The 17,455-nt window shown below is 40.5% G+C and overlaps 1 protein-coding gene across 1 annotated transcript in view; it reads left to right on the plus strand.

Moving 5' to 3' along the window:
- Positions 1-17,455, plus strand: part of LOC105481620 (transmembrane channel like 2) — a 106,424-nt gene that overhangs the window by 5,413 nt on the left and 83,556 nt on the right. The window contains exon 2 of the mRNA XM_011741348.2: positions 16,297-16,612. Within this exon, the coding sequence (XP_011739650.2) occupies positions 16,297-16,612 (316 nt within the window). The remainder of the gene's footprint in view (positions 1-16,296; positions 16,613-17,455) is intronic.

The following is a 17,455-nucleotide window of genomic DNA, read 5'->3' on the forward strand; positions in this document are numbered from 1 at the left end:
ATCACTCCCTTTCTCTTTCTGTATTTTTACAGTCTTTTCTCTTTAGTCCACCATTTCCTTCCTTCCTTCCTTCCTTCCTTCCTTCCTTCCTTTCTTTTCTTTGACAGAGTCTCACTCTGTCACCTAGGCTAGAGTCAGTGGCGCATCTTGGCTCACTGCAACCTCTGCCTCCCAGGTTCAAGCAATTCTCCTGTCTCAGCCTCCCGAGTAGCTGGGACTACAGGCGAGCACTACCACGCCTGGCTAATTTTTGTATTTTTAGTATTTTATACTTAGTATATTTAGTAATATACTAAGTATTTAGTATTTTGTGTTTTTCTTTTCAAAAACAAAATACAAGGCCAGGCACGGTGGCACACACCTGTAATCCCAATTACTCGCGAGGCTGAGGCAGGAGAACTGCTTGAACCTGGGAGGTAGAGGCTGCAGTGAGCTGAGATCTCACCACTTCACTCCAGCCTGGGTGACAGAGTGAGACTCTGTCTCAAAAATAAAATAAAATAAAATAAAAACAAAATACATTTATCTACGTTATTGTCCAAAGCTGGCTCCCTAACACCCCACAACCTGTTGATAAGACAAAGCTGATTTATTGCCTATAGCAGGCAAAGCTTTGGCAGTATCTTACAGAGGGGAAGGTAAGGCCAGAACTTACTGAGAATTGGAAATTTGATTGAAGGCAGGTCTTTCAAAGTGAGAACTGGAATGAGATTGGGTAAGAATCACAACATAATAGTCCACAATAAACAGCATGGCCAGGATTTTGAGGTGAGGCATTCGAAGAATCTTAGAGCCCAAATTGAAGAATTGACAGGTCTTTGGGAAAATCCTGTAATGAACAATCAACATTTGCCTGGGTAGGAGATGCCTAGAAAAATAAAGACACGCTCATGAAGCAGAGGCGTAGCACAAAGTCATCTTAATACAGACACTAAGGTGTAGCTGGGCTGTCTGTGTCCAGACTCAGTGTGAGGGGAAGATGGTTTAAGTTCTCAATTTCTCCTTGTGGTCATTCTTCAGCCCAAGCTGAAGGAAAAGCCATCAGTATGTCAATCTAGATATTTACCAGTATTTGAGGGGTCATCATTTCATATCAATTGTCTGTTAACAGTTGTTTCACATCCAGCTTCTGGTGGCAACTGTTTCAACCTGCATGTCAGATTTTCCAGTTCTATTTTTTTGTTTTTTTTGAGACAGAGTCTCTCTCTGTCACCCAGGCTGGAGTGCAGTGGCATGATCTCGGCTTAGTGCAACCTCCGCCTCCTGGGTTCCAGTGATTCTCATGCCTCAGCCTCCCAAGCAGATGGGACTACAGGCGCTCGCCACCATGCCCAGCTGATTTTTTTTTTTTTTTTTTGGTATTTTTAGTAGAGATAGGGTTTCACCATGTTGGCTAGGCTGGTCTCGAACTCCTGCCTCAAGGATCCACCTGCCTTTGCCTCCCAAAGTGCTGGGATTACAGGCATGAGCCAACGTGCCCAGCCAGATTTTCCAGTTCTCCTTAGTGGATAACCCTTGCTGGATGATTAGAATAATGGCAGCAGTGCAGCAGCATTTAAAACTCTGGAGATGCCACCTCTGAATGCTGGCACACAGACAAATACTAAGAGAAGGATTATCATCAGAGTCTGTATAATCTACTTCTCAGCTGGGAGCTAAGAGTGCCCCGACTAAACAAGAAAGTAGATCTCATCCCGAATCTGGAGTCCATGTAACCAAATATGAGGTTACTCATCAAATTACCCAATTTCTGATTTCTTTGTTTACTTCCTAGATCTTTTTAGTAATATTAAAGATTTCAGAGAGGTCTGCAGGAATGTAAGTACAGCATTCTTCCTCTAAAACAGCACACATTCCCTGCCTTGGGAGATCAATATCTTATCTAAGGCAGCTCTGTTCTGGACCACCACCCACCCAATCTCATAAACCTCTTGACAAATGAGTATTATGGCCTTACCGACATTGTCTAAATCATCTGCTATTCTCTCAACCACAGCATGCTACATTTACCCTACTATCCAGATCTCTTGTAAATTATGAAATGAAGGTTGGGTGCAGTGGTTCACACCTGTAATCCCAGCACTTTGGGAGGCCAAGATGAGAAAATCACATGAGGCCAGGAGTTCAAGGCCAGCCTGGGCAACATTGCAAGACTCCATCTCTACAAAAAAATTTAAAAATTGGCCAGGCATGATGGCGCATACTTGTAGTCCTAGCTATTCAAGAGGTGGAGGCAGGAGGATCACTTGAGGCCAGGAGTTCAAGAGCAGCCTGGGCAAATAATGAGACCCCTGTCTCTACAAAAAAAAAAAAAAAAATTAACTAGACATGCATGGTGGCACACACCTGTAGTTCTAACTACACAGGAGGCTGATATGAGAGGATCTCTTGGGCTCAGGAGTTTGAGGCTACAATGAGTTATGATGGCTCCACTACACTTCACTCTAGGTGATAGAGCAAGATCCTGTCTCAAAAATAAATGAATACATATACACATAAAGGCATGCATACATACATAAAGTATGAAAAGAAGTGTCTTGAGGGGAGAAGAAAGAAATCTAGAATACCCCTAGGGTACTTAGGATTTCAGTTCTCAAACCAGGGCCCAGTTTTCCTCCTTCTTCAATGAACTATCTACTGATCTCATTTTACTAGAGAACAAATTAATAGATGATATCATAGACAATTCTGAGAGTAGGTATTAGTTTACAAAGGTAAGAAGTTCCTATCTTGTTTGTGAGTAAGTCAAGAGGCTTCTGTTCCTTATCCAGTATCCGTCACTGGGGGCCATTCAGTCATCTGGTTTTGGCCAGAATACTCCTATGGGATTGTCAAATAATGCTGTAAACTGTTGGTACCATTCATCACGAATAGTTTGGTGTCAAGCAGGTAATTGTGTAGTTTTGAGATCACTAAGTAGATCTAAAGCAAACAGAAGAGGAAGAGGAAGAAGAAGAGGAAGAAGGAGGAGGAGGAAAGGAAGAAGGAAGAAAGAAGAAGGAGGAGGAGAAGGAGGAGGAGAAGGAGGAGGAAAGAAGGAAAAAGGAAGAAAGTAGAAGGAAAAAGGAGGAGGAAGGAGGAAGAAGGAAGAAGAGGAGAAGGAGGAGGAAAAAACAAAACTGATGTCTTACTTGTAAGATCTTTGAAAGTAGACAATCTCCAAAAATATACCACCTATTCCTCAATCCGCTTGTAATTCTGTCAGTGAAAGTCTGGTCACAAAGACTAGCTCTCACAAAAGGTCCCCAGGTAGTGTTTCATGGAGGCAGGGCCCTTCTAGGACATGACGAAGCTTTTGGATTTCTCCCCCTCCACCCCGACCTATTGCAGAGTTGCCATCTAAAAAGTCTTCCAGTGGTTGAGTCCAGTTACCCAGGAAACCAACTGATTTCTTAAAAGGAACTGGAACCAAATTAAACTGGGTGGCTCCTGAAGAAAAATGTGCACTCTAGACAGTTCATGGGTTAGCTGTAGCTGGGTACTAAACTCATACCAACGAGTGATTAAGGATGTAAACAGAAATATTAAAAATATAAGTCTTGTAAGTTACATACATAACTAAAGTAGCCTTAAGTCAGGGAGAGGATAGGAGGTAGGTAAAAGAATAGGAAACAGAGGAATATCGATTATAGAATAGCAATCTGCAGACTTGGGCATAAGCTGTAGATCTTCGGCATAAGCTGTCTACATCTGAGGCTGTCTGCTTTGGGAGGTCTCCTAAGAATCTTTAGCTTGAGGTCACCAATAGGAATGGTTTTCTAGTAATTTTAGGATGGTTTATGTCTCTTGAGTTGAAGGACATGATCAACTCTTTAAGAGTTTCGCCAGCATGCTAGTCATTACCTAACAGAGTCCTTCCAACTAGGGTTCTAAAATAGTTCTTTGTTGAAGACAAAAACTCTGGAGGGTTTAAGAAAGCACGGGGGGCAAAACAAATAGTATCTGCAGGTGACACAGACTTAAACCGGTTGAGGGTAACTTATTCCTGAAAACTTTCAAAAGTGAAACATTTCATAACAATGAAACTGACAGGAAAATTTGGATGCTTCTATAGCATGCAAAACAAACAATGAAGGCATTCTAAAAGCTTTGGGTAAAATGTCTATAATGATTAAGCATGTTTCAATAGATAATGTACACTATATCTAATTTATAAAGATGGATAACCATAATTTTTACAGAGAAAAAATCTTGAAGTATAACATATAATTATCTAAAAACATAATGTACATGACATACCAAGAAAATATCAAACATATAAGAAAATATATCAAGACTATATGAAGAATATCAAGTAAAAAGATTCAGTAAGTAAGTATGGAGTAGGTCCTAAACATCTACATTTTAATAAAAGTCCATAGATATGTCCGATGTACATCTCCAATAGAAAAGCACTGGCCTGAAGGAGGCTAGATTCAAATTAAAGAGGAAACATTGTGTCCAAATAAACATTTTAAATGATAACTGAATTATGACTGATGATTCCACTGTTGTCTAACATCAGGAAGGGCACCACCAGGACTCTAACGAAAGGAAACAGACCATAGACAATGGAAGAATTAACAAATCTCTGAATATAGAACATATAGGTGCTGAAATGTTTGAACATTTTACCTACACAAGTTAACCTAGAGAAGGCTAAGCATCTCTTCTGATCTGACAAGCTTCCCACAAAATCCTAACAACAATGTATCAAATTATCCTAATTGTTTCTGGCTCCTGTATTTTAAATAAGGTGAAAGAACAAGTCTTGTGGCCTTCTAGGGGCCCTCTGGGAAATCTCAAAGGTAGTCTTAGGTAAAAAGGTATTCTGAAGGTTATTCAACTTCATTTGAGAGTCAATCTTAGAAACAAACAAAATTGTCTGGAGAATTGAACACAGGAATAACATTTGGCTACTCATTTGAAAGTGGCGATAAAACATTTAAAATATTTAAAAACAAGCATAGAAGGTAAGGTGATCACCCGCTAAGAACCTTAACTCTTTCATAAGTGAAGAAGCTTTATTATCTTAAATAAAATTTCCTTTCTGCAAACCTTCTGCTATTTCCTATTTCCATTCGGGTTTTGTCCTTCACAGATATCTTTACTACTCTGGAACAACTAGGCATTTTACTTCAGGACAAAACTGTTCTTTTTTTCTTAACAAAAACACATTTTGTTACTTTGCATACAAAGTTGTACCTCTCTATCAAGATTGATCATAATAGAGTATCATTTAATTATAACTTTTAACCAAAGGATCTTCTGTTTCACAGAACAAACTGGGAGGATGGAAAATTGTCAACTGTCACACATCAGCATTTTAGATTAGCAAGGAACCTATGTAAGTCTAGAAACAGCATATTCAAGTAGAATTAAAAATGTAAGCTAGTCTTTTACTTAATGCTGAAAAACCAAAGAAGGCATAGAGGTTTTTATTAAATTAAACATAATAAAATAGTTCATTTGCCAAATTTTTACGTAATTTCCGGGATTTTTAAAATTTATTTGTGTTCTTTGTTTTTTTTGTTTTTGCATTTGTTTAGAAACAGGGTCTTGCTCTATTACCCAGGCTAGAGTGCACTGGTGCCCTCACAGCTCACTTGGGCAATCCTGCTATCTCAGTCTCCCGAGTAGCTAGTACTACCAGCACTTACCACTATGCCTGGATAAATTTTTAGTTTTTTTGTACAGCCAGGATCTCACTATGTTGCCCGGGATGGTCCTGAATTCCTAAGTTCAAATTATTCTCCCTCTTCAGCCTCCCAAAGTGCTGGGATTATAGGCATGAGTCACCGCGCCCAACCTAAGCACTTAATATCTTTTCAGCTAATTAAATGAGTTCTTTTATTTTGTTGTCATTGTTGTTGATGACTTTTTTAAAGAATATTTTTCCAGTCAGGCATGGTTGCTTACGTCTGTAATCTCAACACTTTTGGAGGCCAAGGTGGGCGGATCACTTGAGGTCAGGAGTTTGAGACCAGCCTGGCCAACACAGTGAAACCCTGTATCTACTGAAAATACAAAAATTAGGCATGGTGGCACATGCCTGTAATCCCAGCTACTCGAGAGGCTGAGGCAGAAGATTCCCTTGAATTCGGGGAGCAGATGTTGCAGTGAGCTGAGAGCACGCCACTGCACTCCAGCCAAAGAGGAAAAATATTTTTCCTATCCTTCTACAGTTTGCAACTCCTTTATCTTCAGAAAAACTTACCCTTGAGTTTCCTCAGAGCATCTCATTCAGCAATCATTTCATTTTTAAAAAATAGACTTCATTTTTTACAGCAGTTTTAGGATTAGAGAAAAATTTTGCAGAAATTATGTAGAGTTTTGGCCGGGTGCAGTGGCTCGTGCCTGTAATTCCAGCACTTTGGGAGGACAAGGTGGGCAGATCACCTGAGGTCAGAAGTTGGAGACCAGCTTGGCCAACATGGTAAAACCCTGTCTGTACTAAAAATACAAAAATTAGCTGGGCATGGTGGTGTGTACCTATAATCCCAGCTACTCGGTGGCTGGGGCAAGAGAATCGCTTGAACCCTGGAGGCAGAGGATGCAGTGAGCCGAGATCGCACCACTGCACTCCAGCCTGGGCAACAGAGCCAGACTCTCGTCTTAAAAAAAAAAAAAATAGCTCCGTGCAGTGGCGCATGCCTATAGTTCCAGCTGCTTGGGAGGCTGAGGCAGGAGGATCACTTGAGCGTGGGAGGCAGAGGCTGTAGTGTGCTGAGATTGTGCCACTGCACTCCAGCCTGGGTGACAGAACAAGACCCTGTCTCAAAAAAACAGAAATTAAAATTTAAAAAAATTACATAGAGTTTCCATGTACAACCTTCTTTCCTCCCCTCGCCCAATGTTTCTCTTAGCATGTCGTATTGGGTGTGCTGCATTTGTTAACAACTGATGGGCCAATACGGATACATTATTAACTAAAGCGCATATTTTACACTAGAGTTAACTCTTTGTACATTCCATAGATTTTGACAGATGCATAATAAATCATGTATCCATCATCACAGTGTGATACAGAATAATATGCCCCCAAAATATCCTGTGGCCCACCTATTCAACCCTTTCTCCCTCCTGCTGAACCCTCGGCAACCACTGATCATTTTTTCCGTGTCTCTAGAGTGTTCTCTTTCTCCAGAATGCTGTATAGTTACAATCATACAGCATATAACCTTTTCATATTACCTTCTTTCACTTAGAAATATGCATTTCAGTTTCCCTCATGTCTCCTCATCGCTTGAAAGTTCATTTCATCACCGAGTAATAGTTCATTGTATTTATGACCACAGTTGGTTTATGCATTCACCTATTGAAGGACATCTTAGTTGCTTCCACATTTTGATAATTATGAATAAGGCGGCTGTAAATATTTGTGTGCAGGCTTTTGTTTTGGGACATAAATTCCAGCTCATTTGGGTTAACACCTATGAGTGCAAATGTTGGATTTTATGGTCAATCTATGTTTGGTTTTGTAAGAAACTGCCATACTGTTTTCCAAAGTAGCTGTACCATTTTGCATCCTCACTAGCAATAAATGAGAGTTCCTGTTGTTCTACATTTTTTATAGCATTTTGTGTTGCCAATAAGTGTGTAATAGTATTTCATTGGCGTTTTAATTCACAGTTCCCTAATGACATACCATGTCGAGCATCTTTTCATATGCCTATTTACCATCTGTATACTTTCGTTGATGAGATGTCTGTTCAGATCTTTTCTCTATTTTTTAATTGTGTGTTTTCTTATTCTTGAATTTTAATGTGCGTATTTTGGATACAAGTCCTTTGTCAGATACATGTTTTGCAAATATTTTCTCCTAGTTTGTGGCTTTTTAAAAAAATTCTCTTAACAGTGTCTTTTGCAGAGTGGAAGTTTTTAATTTCAATGAAGTAAAACATCAGTTTTTGTCTTTAATGGATTATGCTTTTGGTATTGTATTTTATTCTTGGTTTTTGTTTTTGTTTTCATTTATGGTGTGGTATTTTAAAAGTCATTGCCAAATCGAAGGTCATTTCAATTTTCTCCTTTGTTATCTTTTATGGTTTTATAGCTTTGTGTTTTACATTTAGGTTTATGATCCATTTGGAGTTAATTTTTGTGAAAGGCATAAGGTCTGTATCTAGATTTTTGGTTTTGGCCTTTGGGTGTCCAGTTGTTCCAGCACAATTTGTTGAAAAAACTATCCTTTCTCCATTGTATTTTCTTTGTTCCTTTGTCAAAGGTTGGCTCTGTTTGTGTGGGTCTATTTCTGAGCTCTCTATTCTGTCCCATTGATCTAATTCTCTTTCACCAGTATCACACTGTCTTAATCACTGTAATAGTGTTCATGTGTATGAAGTAGAGCTTTATAGTCTTGATGTGGATTGTGTTGGATATTCTGGGTCTTCTGCCTTTCCATACAAACTTTAGAATCAGGGCCAGGTGCAGTAACTCACGCCTATAATCCCAGCACTTTGGGAGGCCAAACTGGGAGGATTGCTTGATCCCAGGGCGCTGAGAACAACTCGGGCAATATAGAGACTGTTTCTCTACCAAAAAAAAAAAAAAAAAAAAAAAAAAAAAAAAATATATATATATATATATATATATATATATATATATATATATATATATAAAATTAGCTGGTCATGGTTAGTGTGCACCTGTAGCCCCTGCTATTTTGGAGGCTGAAGTGGGAGGATTGCTTGAGACCAGGAGTTCGAGGTTCCAGTGAGCTATTTTCGTGCCATTGCACTCCAGCCTGAGCAACAGAATGAGACCCTGTGTCTAAACAAATAAACAAACACTTTAGAATCAGTTTATCAATATCCACAGAATAATTTCCTGGGATTTTGACTGATATCGCATTAACTCTGTAGAGAAAGCTGGGAAGAACTGACATTTTAATAATGTTGAGTCTTCTTATTCATGAATGTTCCATGTTCGTTCCATTGAACATTCATTTATTTAAGTTTTTGAGTTCTTTCGCCAGAATTTTGCAGTCTTCTTCATATAGCTCTTACGCATATTTTGTTACATTTATACATAAGTTTTGTTTGTTTGTTTGTTTTTGAGACAGAGTTCTGTCACCCATGCTGGAGTGCAGTGGCACAATCTTGGCTCACTGCAACCTCTGCCTCATGAGTTCAAGGGATCTTCCCACTTCAGCCTCTGACGTAGCTGGGAATACAGACTCGTGCCACCATACCCAGCTAATTTTTGCATTTTTAGTAGAGACGTGGTTTCACCATGTTGGCCAGGCTGATCTGGAACTCCGGACCTCAACTGATCCATCTGCCTTGGCCTCCCAAAGTGCTGGGATTACAGGCATGAACCACCGTGCCCTGCCAAGTATTTCACTTTTTTAGTTCTAATATAAATGGTGTTGTGGTTTTAATTTTAAATTTCAATTGTTCATTGCTGGCATATAGGAGCAATTGACTTTTGCATATTAACCTTGTACCCTGCACCCTTGTTACAAAATGGCTTATTGGTTCTAGGAGGTTCTTGTGGTTTGTTTTGTTTTGTTTTTGTCAATTCTTTGAGATTTTCTACATAGACAATTATGCTATCTGTGAACAAAGACGGTTTTATTTCTTTGTTCCCATTTAGTCTACTGTTAATATCCTTTTATTGTCTTACTGCATTATCTAGGACTTCCAACACAGTGCTGAATAGGTGACAGGAGACATCCTTGTCTTGTTCCCAGTCTTGGGGGAAAAGCATCTAGTTTCTCACCACTAAGTATGATGTTAGTTGTAGGGTTTTTGTAGCAATTCTTCATCAGGTTGAGGAATTATCCCCTCTACTTCTAGTTTGCTGATAATTTTTTAAATCATGAATGAGTGTCTTTTTTTTAATGTTTTCTCTGCATCTATTGATATGATCCTGTGATTGTTTTTCATTAGCTGTTGATATGATGGATTACATCAATTGATTTTCTAATGTTGAGCCAGTCTTGCATGCCTGGACTAAATCCCACTTGACCTTGGTATATAACTCTTTTTATATGTTCTTGAATTCAATTTTCTATTTTATTAAGGATTTTTATATCTATGTTTATAAGAGATACAAGTCTGTTTTGTGTGACATTTTTGTCTGTTTTTTGTTCTAGAGTAATGCTGGCGTCGTAAAATGAGTTAGGAAGTGTTCTGTCTGCTTCTATTTTCTGGAAGAAATGTTAAAAAAAAAATTGTACCATTTCTTTTTTAAACATTTGATAAAATCACCAGTGGAATCATCCAGGCCTGGTGTTTTCTACTTAAAAGGCTACTAATTGTCAAGACAATTTCTTTGATAAATATAGGTCTATTCAGATTACCTGTTTGGCTTTGTGTGAGTTTTGGTAGATTGTGTTTTTCCAGGAATTTGTCGAGTTCATCTGAGCCAGCAAATTTATAGGCATCAAGTTGTTCGCAATACTCCTTTGTTATCCTTTTTTTTTTTTTTTTTTTGAGATAGAGTTTTGCTCTTGTTGCCCAGGCTGGAATACAATGGCATGATGTCAGCTCACTGCAACCTCCGCCTCCTGGGTTCACATTATTCTCCTGCCTCAGCCTCCCGAGTAGCTAGGATTACAGGCACCCGCCACCACGCCTGGCTAATTTTTTGTATTTTTAGTGGAGACAGGGCTTCACCATGTTGGCCAGGCTGGTCTCGAACTCCTGACCTCAGGTGATCCACCCTCCTTGGCCTCCCAAAGTGCTGGGATTACAGCATGAGCTACCATGCCCAGCCTCCTTTATTATCTTTTTAATGTCCTTGAGATAAATGGTGATGATCCCTCTTTTATTTCTGATATGAATAATTTAAGTCTCCAGCCTGGGCAACGGAGCAAGACCCTGTATCAAAAATAAATTGATAAATAATGTATGTTTTCTCACCTTTGTTCTTGGTTGGTCTGGCTAGAGGGTCATCAATATTATCAGTCTTTTCAAAGAATCACTCTATGATTTCATGCTTCTCTCCGTCATTTTCTTGTGTTCAATTTCATTGATTTCCGCTCTAATTTTTATTATTTCTTTTATTCTGCTTACTTTGGATATAATTTGCTCTTTTTTAGTTTTATACAGTAGAAGCTTGGCTTATTGATTTTAGATCTTTCTTCTTTTCCAATACATGCATTCAGTGCTACGAGTTTCTTTCTAAGCACTGCTTTTGCTGCATCCCATAAATTTTGATCAGTTGTATTTTCATTTAAATGTAATCCAAAACATTTTTTCATTCTTTTGAGGCTTCTCTGACCTATGTGTTATTCAGAAGTGTGCTGTTTTATCTCCAAATATTTTGGTATTTTCCAGTTATCTTTCTGTTATAGATTTCTAGTCTAATTCCGTTATGATCTGAGAGAGTATATTGTATGATATCTCTTCTCTTAAATTTGTTAAGGTGTGTTTTATGGTCCAGGATATGGTCTATTTTGGTGCATGTACCATATGAGCTTGAGAAGAATCTGTTGTCGTTGGCTGATATGTTCTATACATATTAATTTAATCCAATTGATTAACAGTGGTATTCAGTTCAACCATGTCCTTACTATTTTCTGCCTGCTGGCTCTGCCAATGGTTGATAGAAGAATATTAAAGTCTCCAACTAGAGTAGTGAATTGGTCTATTTCTCCTTGCAGTCTTTTTTGTTTGTTTGTTTGTTTGTTTTGTTTTGTTTTGTTTTTTGAGATGGAATCTCACTCTGTCACCCAGGCTGGAGTACAATGGTGCCATCTCTCCTCACTGCAACCTCGCCCTCCCGGGTTTAAGCCATTCTCCTGCCTCAGCCTCCAAAGTAGCTGAAATTACAGGCATGCGCCATGATGCCCAGCTAATTTTTGTATTTTCAGTAGAGATGGGGTTTCGCCATGTTGGCCAGGCTGGTCTTGAACACCTGACCTCAGGTGATTCAGCCACCTTGGCCTCCCAAAGTGCTGGGATTACAGGCGTGAGCCACCAAGCCCAGTCTTTCTCCTTGCAGTTCTATTGTGTTTTTGCCACATGTATTTTGGTACTCTGTTGTTAGGTGCATACACTTTAAGTATTGTATATCTTCTTGGAGAATTGACCCTTTTGTAATGCTCGTTCTTTTTATTTTTTATTTTTTGGTCTTAAACTCCTGGGCTCAAGCGATCTGTCTGCCTCTGCTTCCCAAAGTGCTGGGATTACAGGCATGAACCACCACACCTGGTCTTGCCCTTCTTTATCTCTGATAATTTTACTTGCTCTGAAAACTGCTTTGTCTGAAATTACTCTAGCTTTTTTTTTTTTTTTTTTTTTGATCAGGGTTAACATGGTTATCTTTCTCTGCCCTTTACTTTTAATCTATAAGTGTGTTTATATTTAAAGTGGGTTTCTTATAGACAACATATACTTGGGTCTTGGTTTTTGATCAATTCTCTGACAATCTCTTTCTTTAGTTGGTGTACTGAGATTATTTACATGTACAAAGATTATTGATACAGTTGGGTTAATGTTTACCATATTTGTTGCTGTCTTCTCTTTGATGTCCTTGTTCTTTGTTCCTATTTTTATCTTCCACTCTTTTTCTGCCTTTTGCGGTTTTGACTGAGCATTTAATATGATTCCAGTTTTTCTCCTTTGTTAGCATATTAATTTTGTTATATTTTTAAAATTTGTTTTAAAATATTGTTACTTTTTAAAAAGGGTTTGTTCTATAATTTGCATTTCTAACTAATTCAAGTCCACTTTTAAATAACACTATACCTCTTCATGGGTAGCGCAGGTACTTTATAATAGGTTATTCCCAGTGTCTCCCTCCCGTCTCTTTGACGTTGCTTTAATTCATTTAGCTTATCCATGAGCTGTGATTATCCAACATATTGTTGCTATTATTATCCTAAACAAACCCTTATCTTTTAGGTCAGTTATGAATTTAAAAAGAAGGATTTTATTTATTTATTTGTTTGTTTGTTTATTTATTTTTGAGACGGAGCTTTCCTGTGTCACCCAGGCTGGAGTGCAGTGGTGCGATCTCATCTCACTACAACCTCCACCTCCTAGGTTCAAGTGATTCTCCTGTCTCAGCCTCCCCAGTAGCTGGGATTACAGGCACGTGCCATCATGCCTGGCTAATTTTTGTATTTTTAGTAGAGATGGGGCTTCACCATCTTGGCCAGGCTGGTCTCGAACTCCCCGTGATCCACCCTCCTTGGCCTCCCAAAGTGCTGGGATTACAGGCGTGAACCACCAGGTCCAGCCTATTTTTTCTTTATTTATTCCTTCTTGAATGCTCTTCCTTTATGTAAATCCAAGTTTCTTACCTATGTCATTTTCCTTCCCTCTGAAGAACCTCCTTTAACATTTTGAGGGGCTGGACAGGGTGGCTCATGCCTGTAATCCCAGCACTTTGGTAGGCTAAGGCAGGAGAATCTCTTGAGGCCAGGAGTTTGAGATCAGCCTGGGCAAGATAGTGATACCCCATCTCTAAAAAAAAATTGTTTTTTGATTAGCTGGGAGGCTGAGGCAGGAGGATCACTTGAACCCTGCAGTTCAAGGTTATAGTGAGCTATGATGGCACCACTGCACTCCAGCCTAGGCAACAAGGTCCCTGTCTCTAAATGAAAATAAAATAAAACATTTTTTTGCAAGGCAGGTCTACTGACAACAAATTATCTCCATTTTTGTTTGTCTGAGAAAGTCTATCTTCCTCACTTTTGAAGGATAATTTTGATGGATACAGAATTCTGTGCTTTTTTCTTTTTCCTTCAACACTTTAAATATATCACTCTACTCTCTTACTTGCACAGTTTCTGGAGAGAAATCTAGTGTAATTCTTATCTTTGTACCAATAGGTAAGGTGAGTTTTTTCCTCCAGCTTTTTTCAATATTTTATCTTTGTCTTTGGTTTTCTGCAGTGTGAATACGATATGCCTTGGTGGAGATTTTTGGCATTTATCCTGCTTGATGTTCTCTGGGCTTTCTGGATGTGTAGTTTGGTGTTTGTCATTAATATTAGAAAAGTCTTAGCAATTATTAATTCAAATATTTATTCTCTTCCTTTCTCTCTTTGCTTTCTGGCATTCCCATTATGCATATGTTACTCCTTTTGAAATTGTCCCACAGTTTGGGGATATTTTGTTCCATCTCTGAAATTTCTTTTCTTTTTGCTTTCAGTTTGGGAAGTTTCTATTGATATATCCTCTGCCCACTGACTCTTTTTCCTTGACTGTGACCAGTCTACTAATGAGCCCATCAAAGGTGTTCTTTACTTCTATTACAGTGTTTTTGGTTTTTACCATTTCTTTCTTATTGTTTCTTAGAGTTTCAATCTCTTTGATTATATTATTCATCTGTTCTTGTATGTTGTCCATTTTTTCCATGAGATCTGTTAACATATTAATCAGTTATTTATATTTTTGTTTTCTTCAGATGGAGTCTTGCTCTTGTCGCCTAGGCTGGAGTGCAGTGGTGCAATCTCGGCTCACTGCAACCTCCACCTCCCGGGTTCAAGCAATTCTCCTTCCTTAGCCTTCCAAGTAGCTGGAATTACAGACGTGCACCACCACGCCCAGCTAATTTTTGTATTTTTAGTATAGATGGGGTTTCACCATGTTGGCCAGGCTGGTCTCCAACTCCTGACCTCAGATGATCCACCCGCCTCAGCCTCCCAACATGGGAAGATTGCAGGCGTGAGCCACTGCACCCGGCCTAATCAGTTATTTAAAATTCCCACCAAATCTCTGTCATAGCTGAGTCTGGTTCTGATGCTTGCTCTGTTTCTTCAAATTATGTCTTTCGTCTTCTAGTATACCTTGTCATTTTTTTTGTTGAAACTGAGCGTGATGTGCTAGAAAAAAGGAACTTCAGTGAATATGCCATTAATGTGAAGTGTTACGTTTAACAGGATAGGAGTTAGGCTATGTTTACCGTTTGCTGTAGTTGTAGGTGTCAGATGATTCAATCTCCCCTAAAGCCCTTGCTACTGTTTTCTCTATTCATTTAGGGTTACCCTCAAAACTCCTTCTTAAATAGAATCTGAGCCTTGCAGTTCTTTCTGTTATAAACCCCTGACATTATACAGGGGTCCTATTGATGTGGTGGTAAGGTGTAGGGGGAGGAAAAATGTTCTGTAGTTCTATAATTATATCTCATTCTTTTAGTGAGCCTGTGCCCCTGGGCTGTGACCTTCACAAATGCTTCTCAGCTTCCTTCCTCACCTCAGGTGAGACAGGAAAACCTGAAGGGACTAGAGGTGGGTACTTTTCTTTCCCCAGGTCAGTTATGCTCTGGTCAAACTCCAGTCAGCTAGGCTCACTTCGGCAATAGTTTCCCTTAAGAGCAGACCTTTGTTAAGATCAGAATGCTCTGGACATATTTCAAACTGGTTGTTTTTCCTGCTGGAAGCATCAGGGAATTTTCCTTCAATCCCCACAGGCATGAGCCTTCGCACGAAGCTAATTTTTTTTTTTTTTTTTTTAAAGACAGAGTCTGGCTCTGTCACCCAAGCTGGAGTACAACAGCATGATCTCAGCTCACTACATCCTCCACCTCCTGGGTTCAAGCGATTCTCTTGCCTCAGTCACCCAAGTAGCTGGGATTATAGGCACGCACCACCATGCCCAGTAAGTTTTGTATTTTTAGTAGAAATGGGGTTTTAGCATGTTGGCCAGGCTGGTCTCCAACTCCTGACCTCACAGTGAAATTCAGTAGGGCTCCTGGAGGTAAAACTCATGAAAATGTGCCCCAACCAAGGCAGTCATTCTCACCCAGACCAGAGGCTTTCAAAATAGGTGGCCTTTGGACCTTGAGGGAGAAGAGATTTCTTTCCCTAGCCTTTGCAAGGTTTGTGACTGAGGCCCCAATAACAAAAGACAGATTAACAAGAGAAAAGCATCCAATTTTATTTAATTGTAAGTTTTAGGGGACACACGAGCCTTCAGAAATGAAGACCCAAATATACGGGGAAAACTGTATTTTTATGGACGTTTGTGCAGAAGTATGATTGCAGGACAAAAGGGTATGATGTCATGGTTATCAACCAGGGGGAAGTAGCAAGGTCTGTTTGTTCAGATTCCTCTTGGCCTCTCTGTGTGACTTTCCTTTCCTTGGGTATACGGCAGGACACCTGTCACAGGAGGTGTTCAAGGGAGAAGGGAGGGAGAAGTCCAGAGAGTGACCTTCCTGCTTCTGCAGTTTTCTTAGTTTCCTTCGGCTTAAAATACTCAATATGCCAAGGTGCCATATTTTGGGGTGTCCTGTTCTGAGCCCCGCAGAGCTCACAAGCTCTCATAATCATCTTGGACGTTTGATTTCTCACGGCCAGGGACATTTTCCTGGGCCTGAGGCCGTTGGAACCAGAACTGTCCATTTCCTGCCCCTGCAGGTGACAGGCTGGGAAGGAGATCCTCGAGCAAGCGGGCTGTCAAAGCCGAGGCGACTCCGGGCAGGCTCGGAGCTCAGCGAAGCCAGAAGGCGCGCACTGGGGACAGCCCAAGCCCGGGGTCTCCCCGGAGGAAGCAAACAGGGCGCAGGAGACACGGAGAAGAGCTGGGGGAACAGGAGCAGAGCAAGGCAGAGAGGACCTGCCAGGGGAGGAGAAAGCGGGACGAGAGGGCTTCCTTCAAGGAGCAGACAGCAGCCCCAAAGAAGGAAAAGGAGATTCCGAGGAAGGAGAAGTTGAAGCGGCAGAAGAAACCCAGGTGTGTTGTGGCTCCGATTCTGCGCGCTGCTCCGCGCGCTCCCGCTCCTTCGCGGCACTTCTCCTTCCCCCATGAGGGGCTGATGTCCTCCTCCCTGGTGAGAGGCAGCCCGTGCCCTCGCTCTGGCTTCCGCGTCTCCCAGCCCTTACCACTGCCCCGCTCTGCGGCGGGTTCTTTATCCCAGAACCGGGATGAAGGTCGCAGGTCCTCGCACGAGGAGTGCCCACAGGCTCTCCACTCCAGTGTCTCATGGCACACTGGTGAAGTGGAGCGCGGATGGTGAGGTGACAGGGCAGCAGGGTGGGACAAGACCCCGCGTCCCCTGAATTTCAGCTGGTGACTCACCCCAGCTCTTCAAGAGGAGGAGCTGAGAGACATGAACAAAATTGGATTCAGGAACCATCCGAGGGCTTAAGCACACCTCTTTCCGGATTCTGGATCTGGGCCAGCTTCCTATTCCGGAAACGTGGCACTGTCTAGGAGACCTTCAAGGATGCTACCAGCTCTGAAATTCTGGAGCTTGGAGGTTTTATTTGTTTTGCCTCCTTTGTTCCATTACCATTAGCACCAACTAGCACGTGTGGGTTAGTGGACAGGGCCAGCTTATGGCATCAGAAAGTGAAGATTTGGGGTTCATGTTTTTGCTATCAATTTTAGTAGCTGTCTCTCTCTTTGCCTCGCTTTTTCAATCATTGAGGATAATAGATGCCTTATTCGTTGCTTAGATTGCTTTAAGAATTCCTTGTGATAGGAGTAGGAAGGCTTTTGCAAGAGTTGGGAATATTAGGATTATGGTGAAGAATTGATGTTCTTTCCCGGTGGTTTGTAGCAAATCCTCTTTGC

The sequence above is a fragment of the Macaca nemestrina genome, chromosome 15 (assembly GCF_043159975.1).
Source record: "Macaca nemestrina isolate mMacNem1 chromosome 15, mMacNem.hap1, whole genome shotgun sequence".
Classification (NCBI taxonomy): Eukaryota; Metazoa; Chordata; class Mammalia; order Primates; family Cercopithecidae; genus Macaca; species Macaca nemestrina.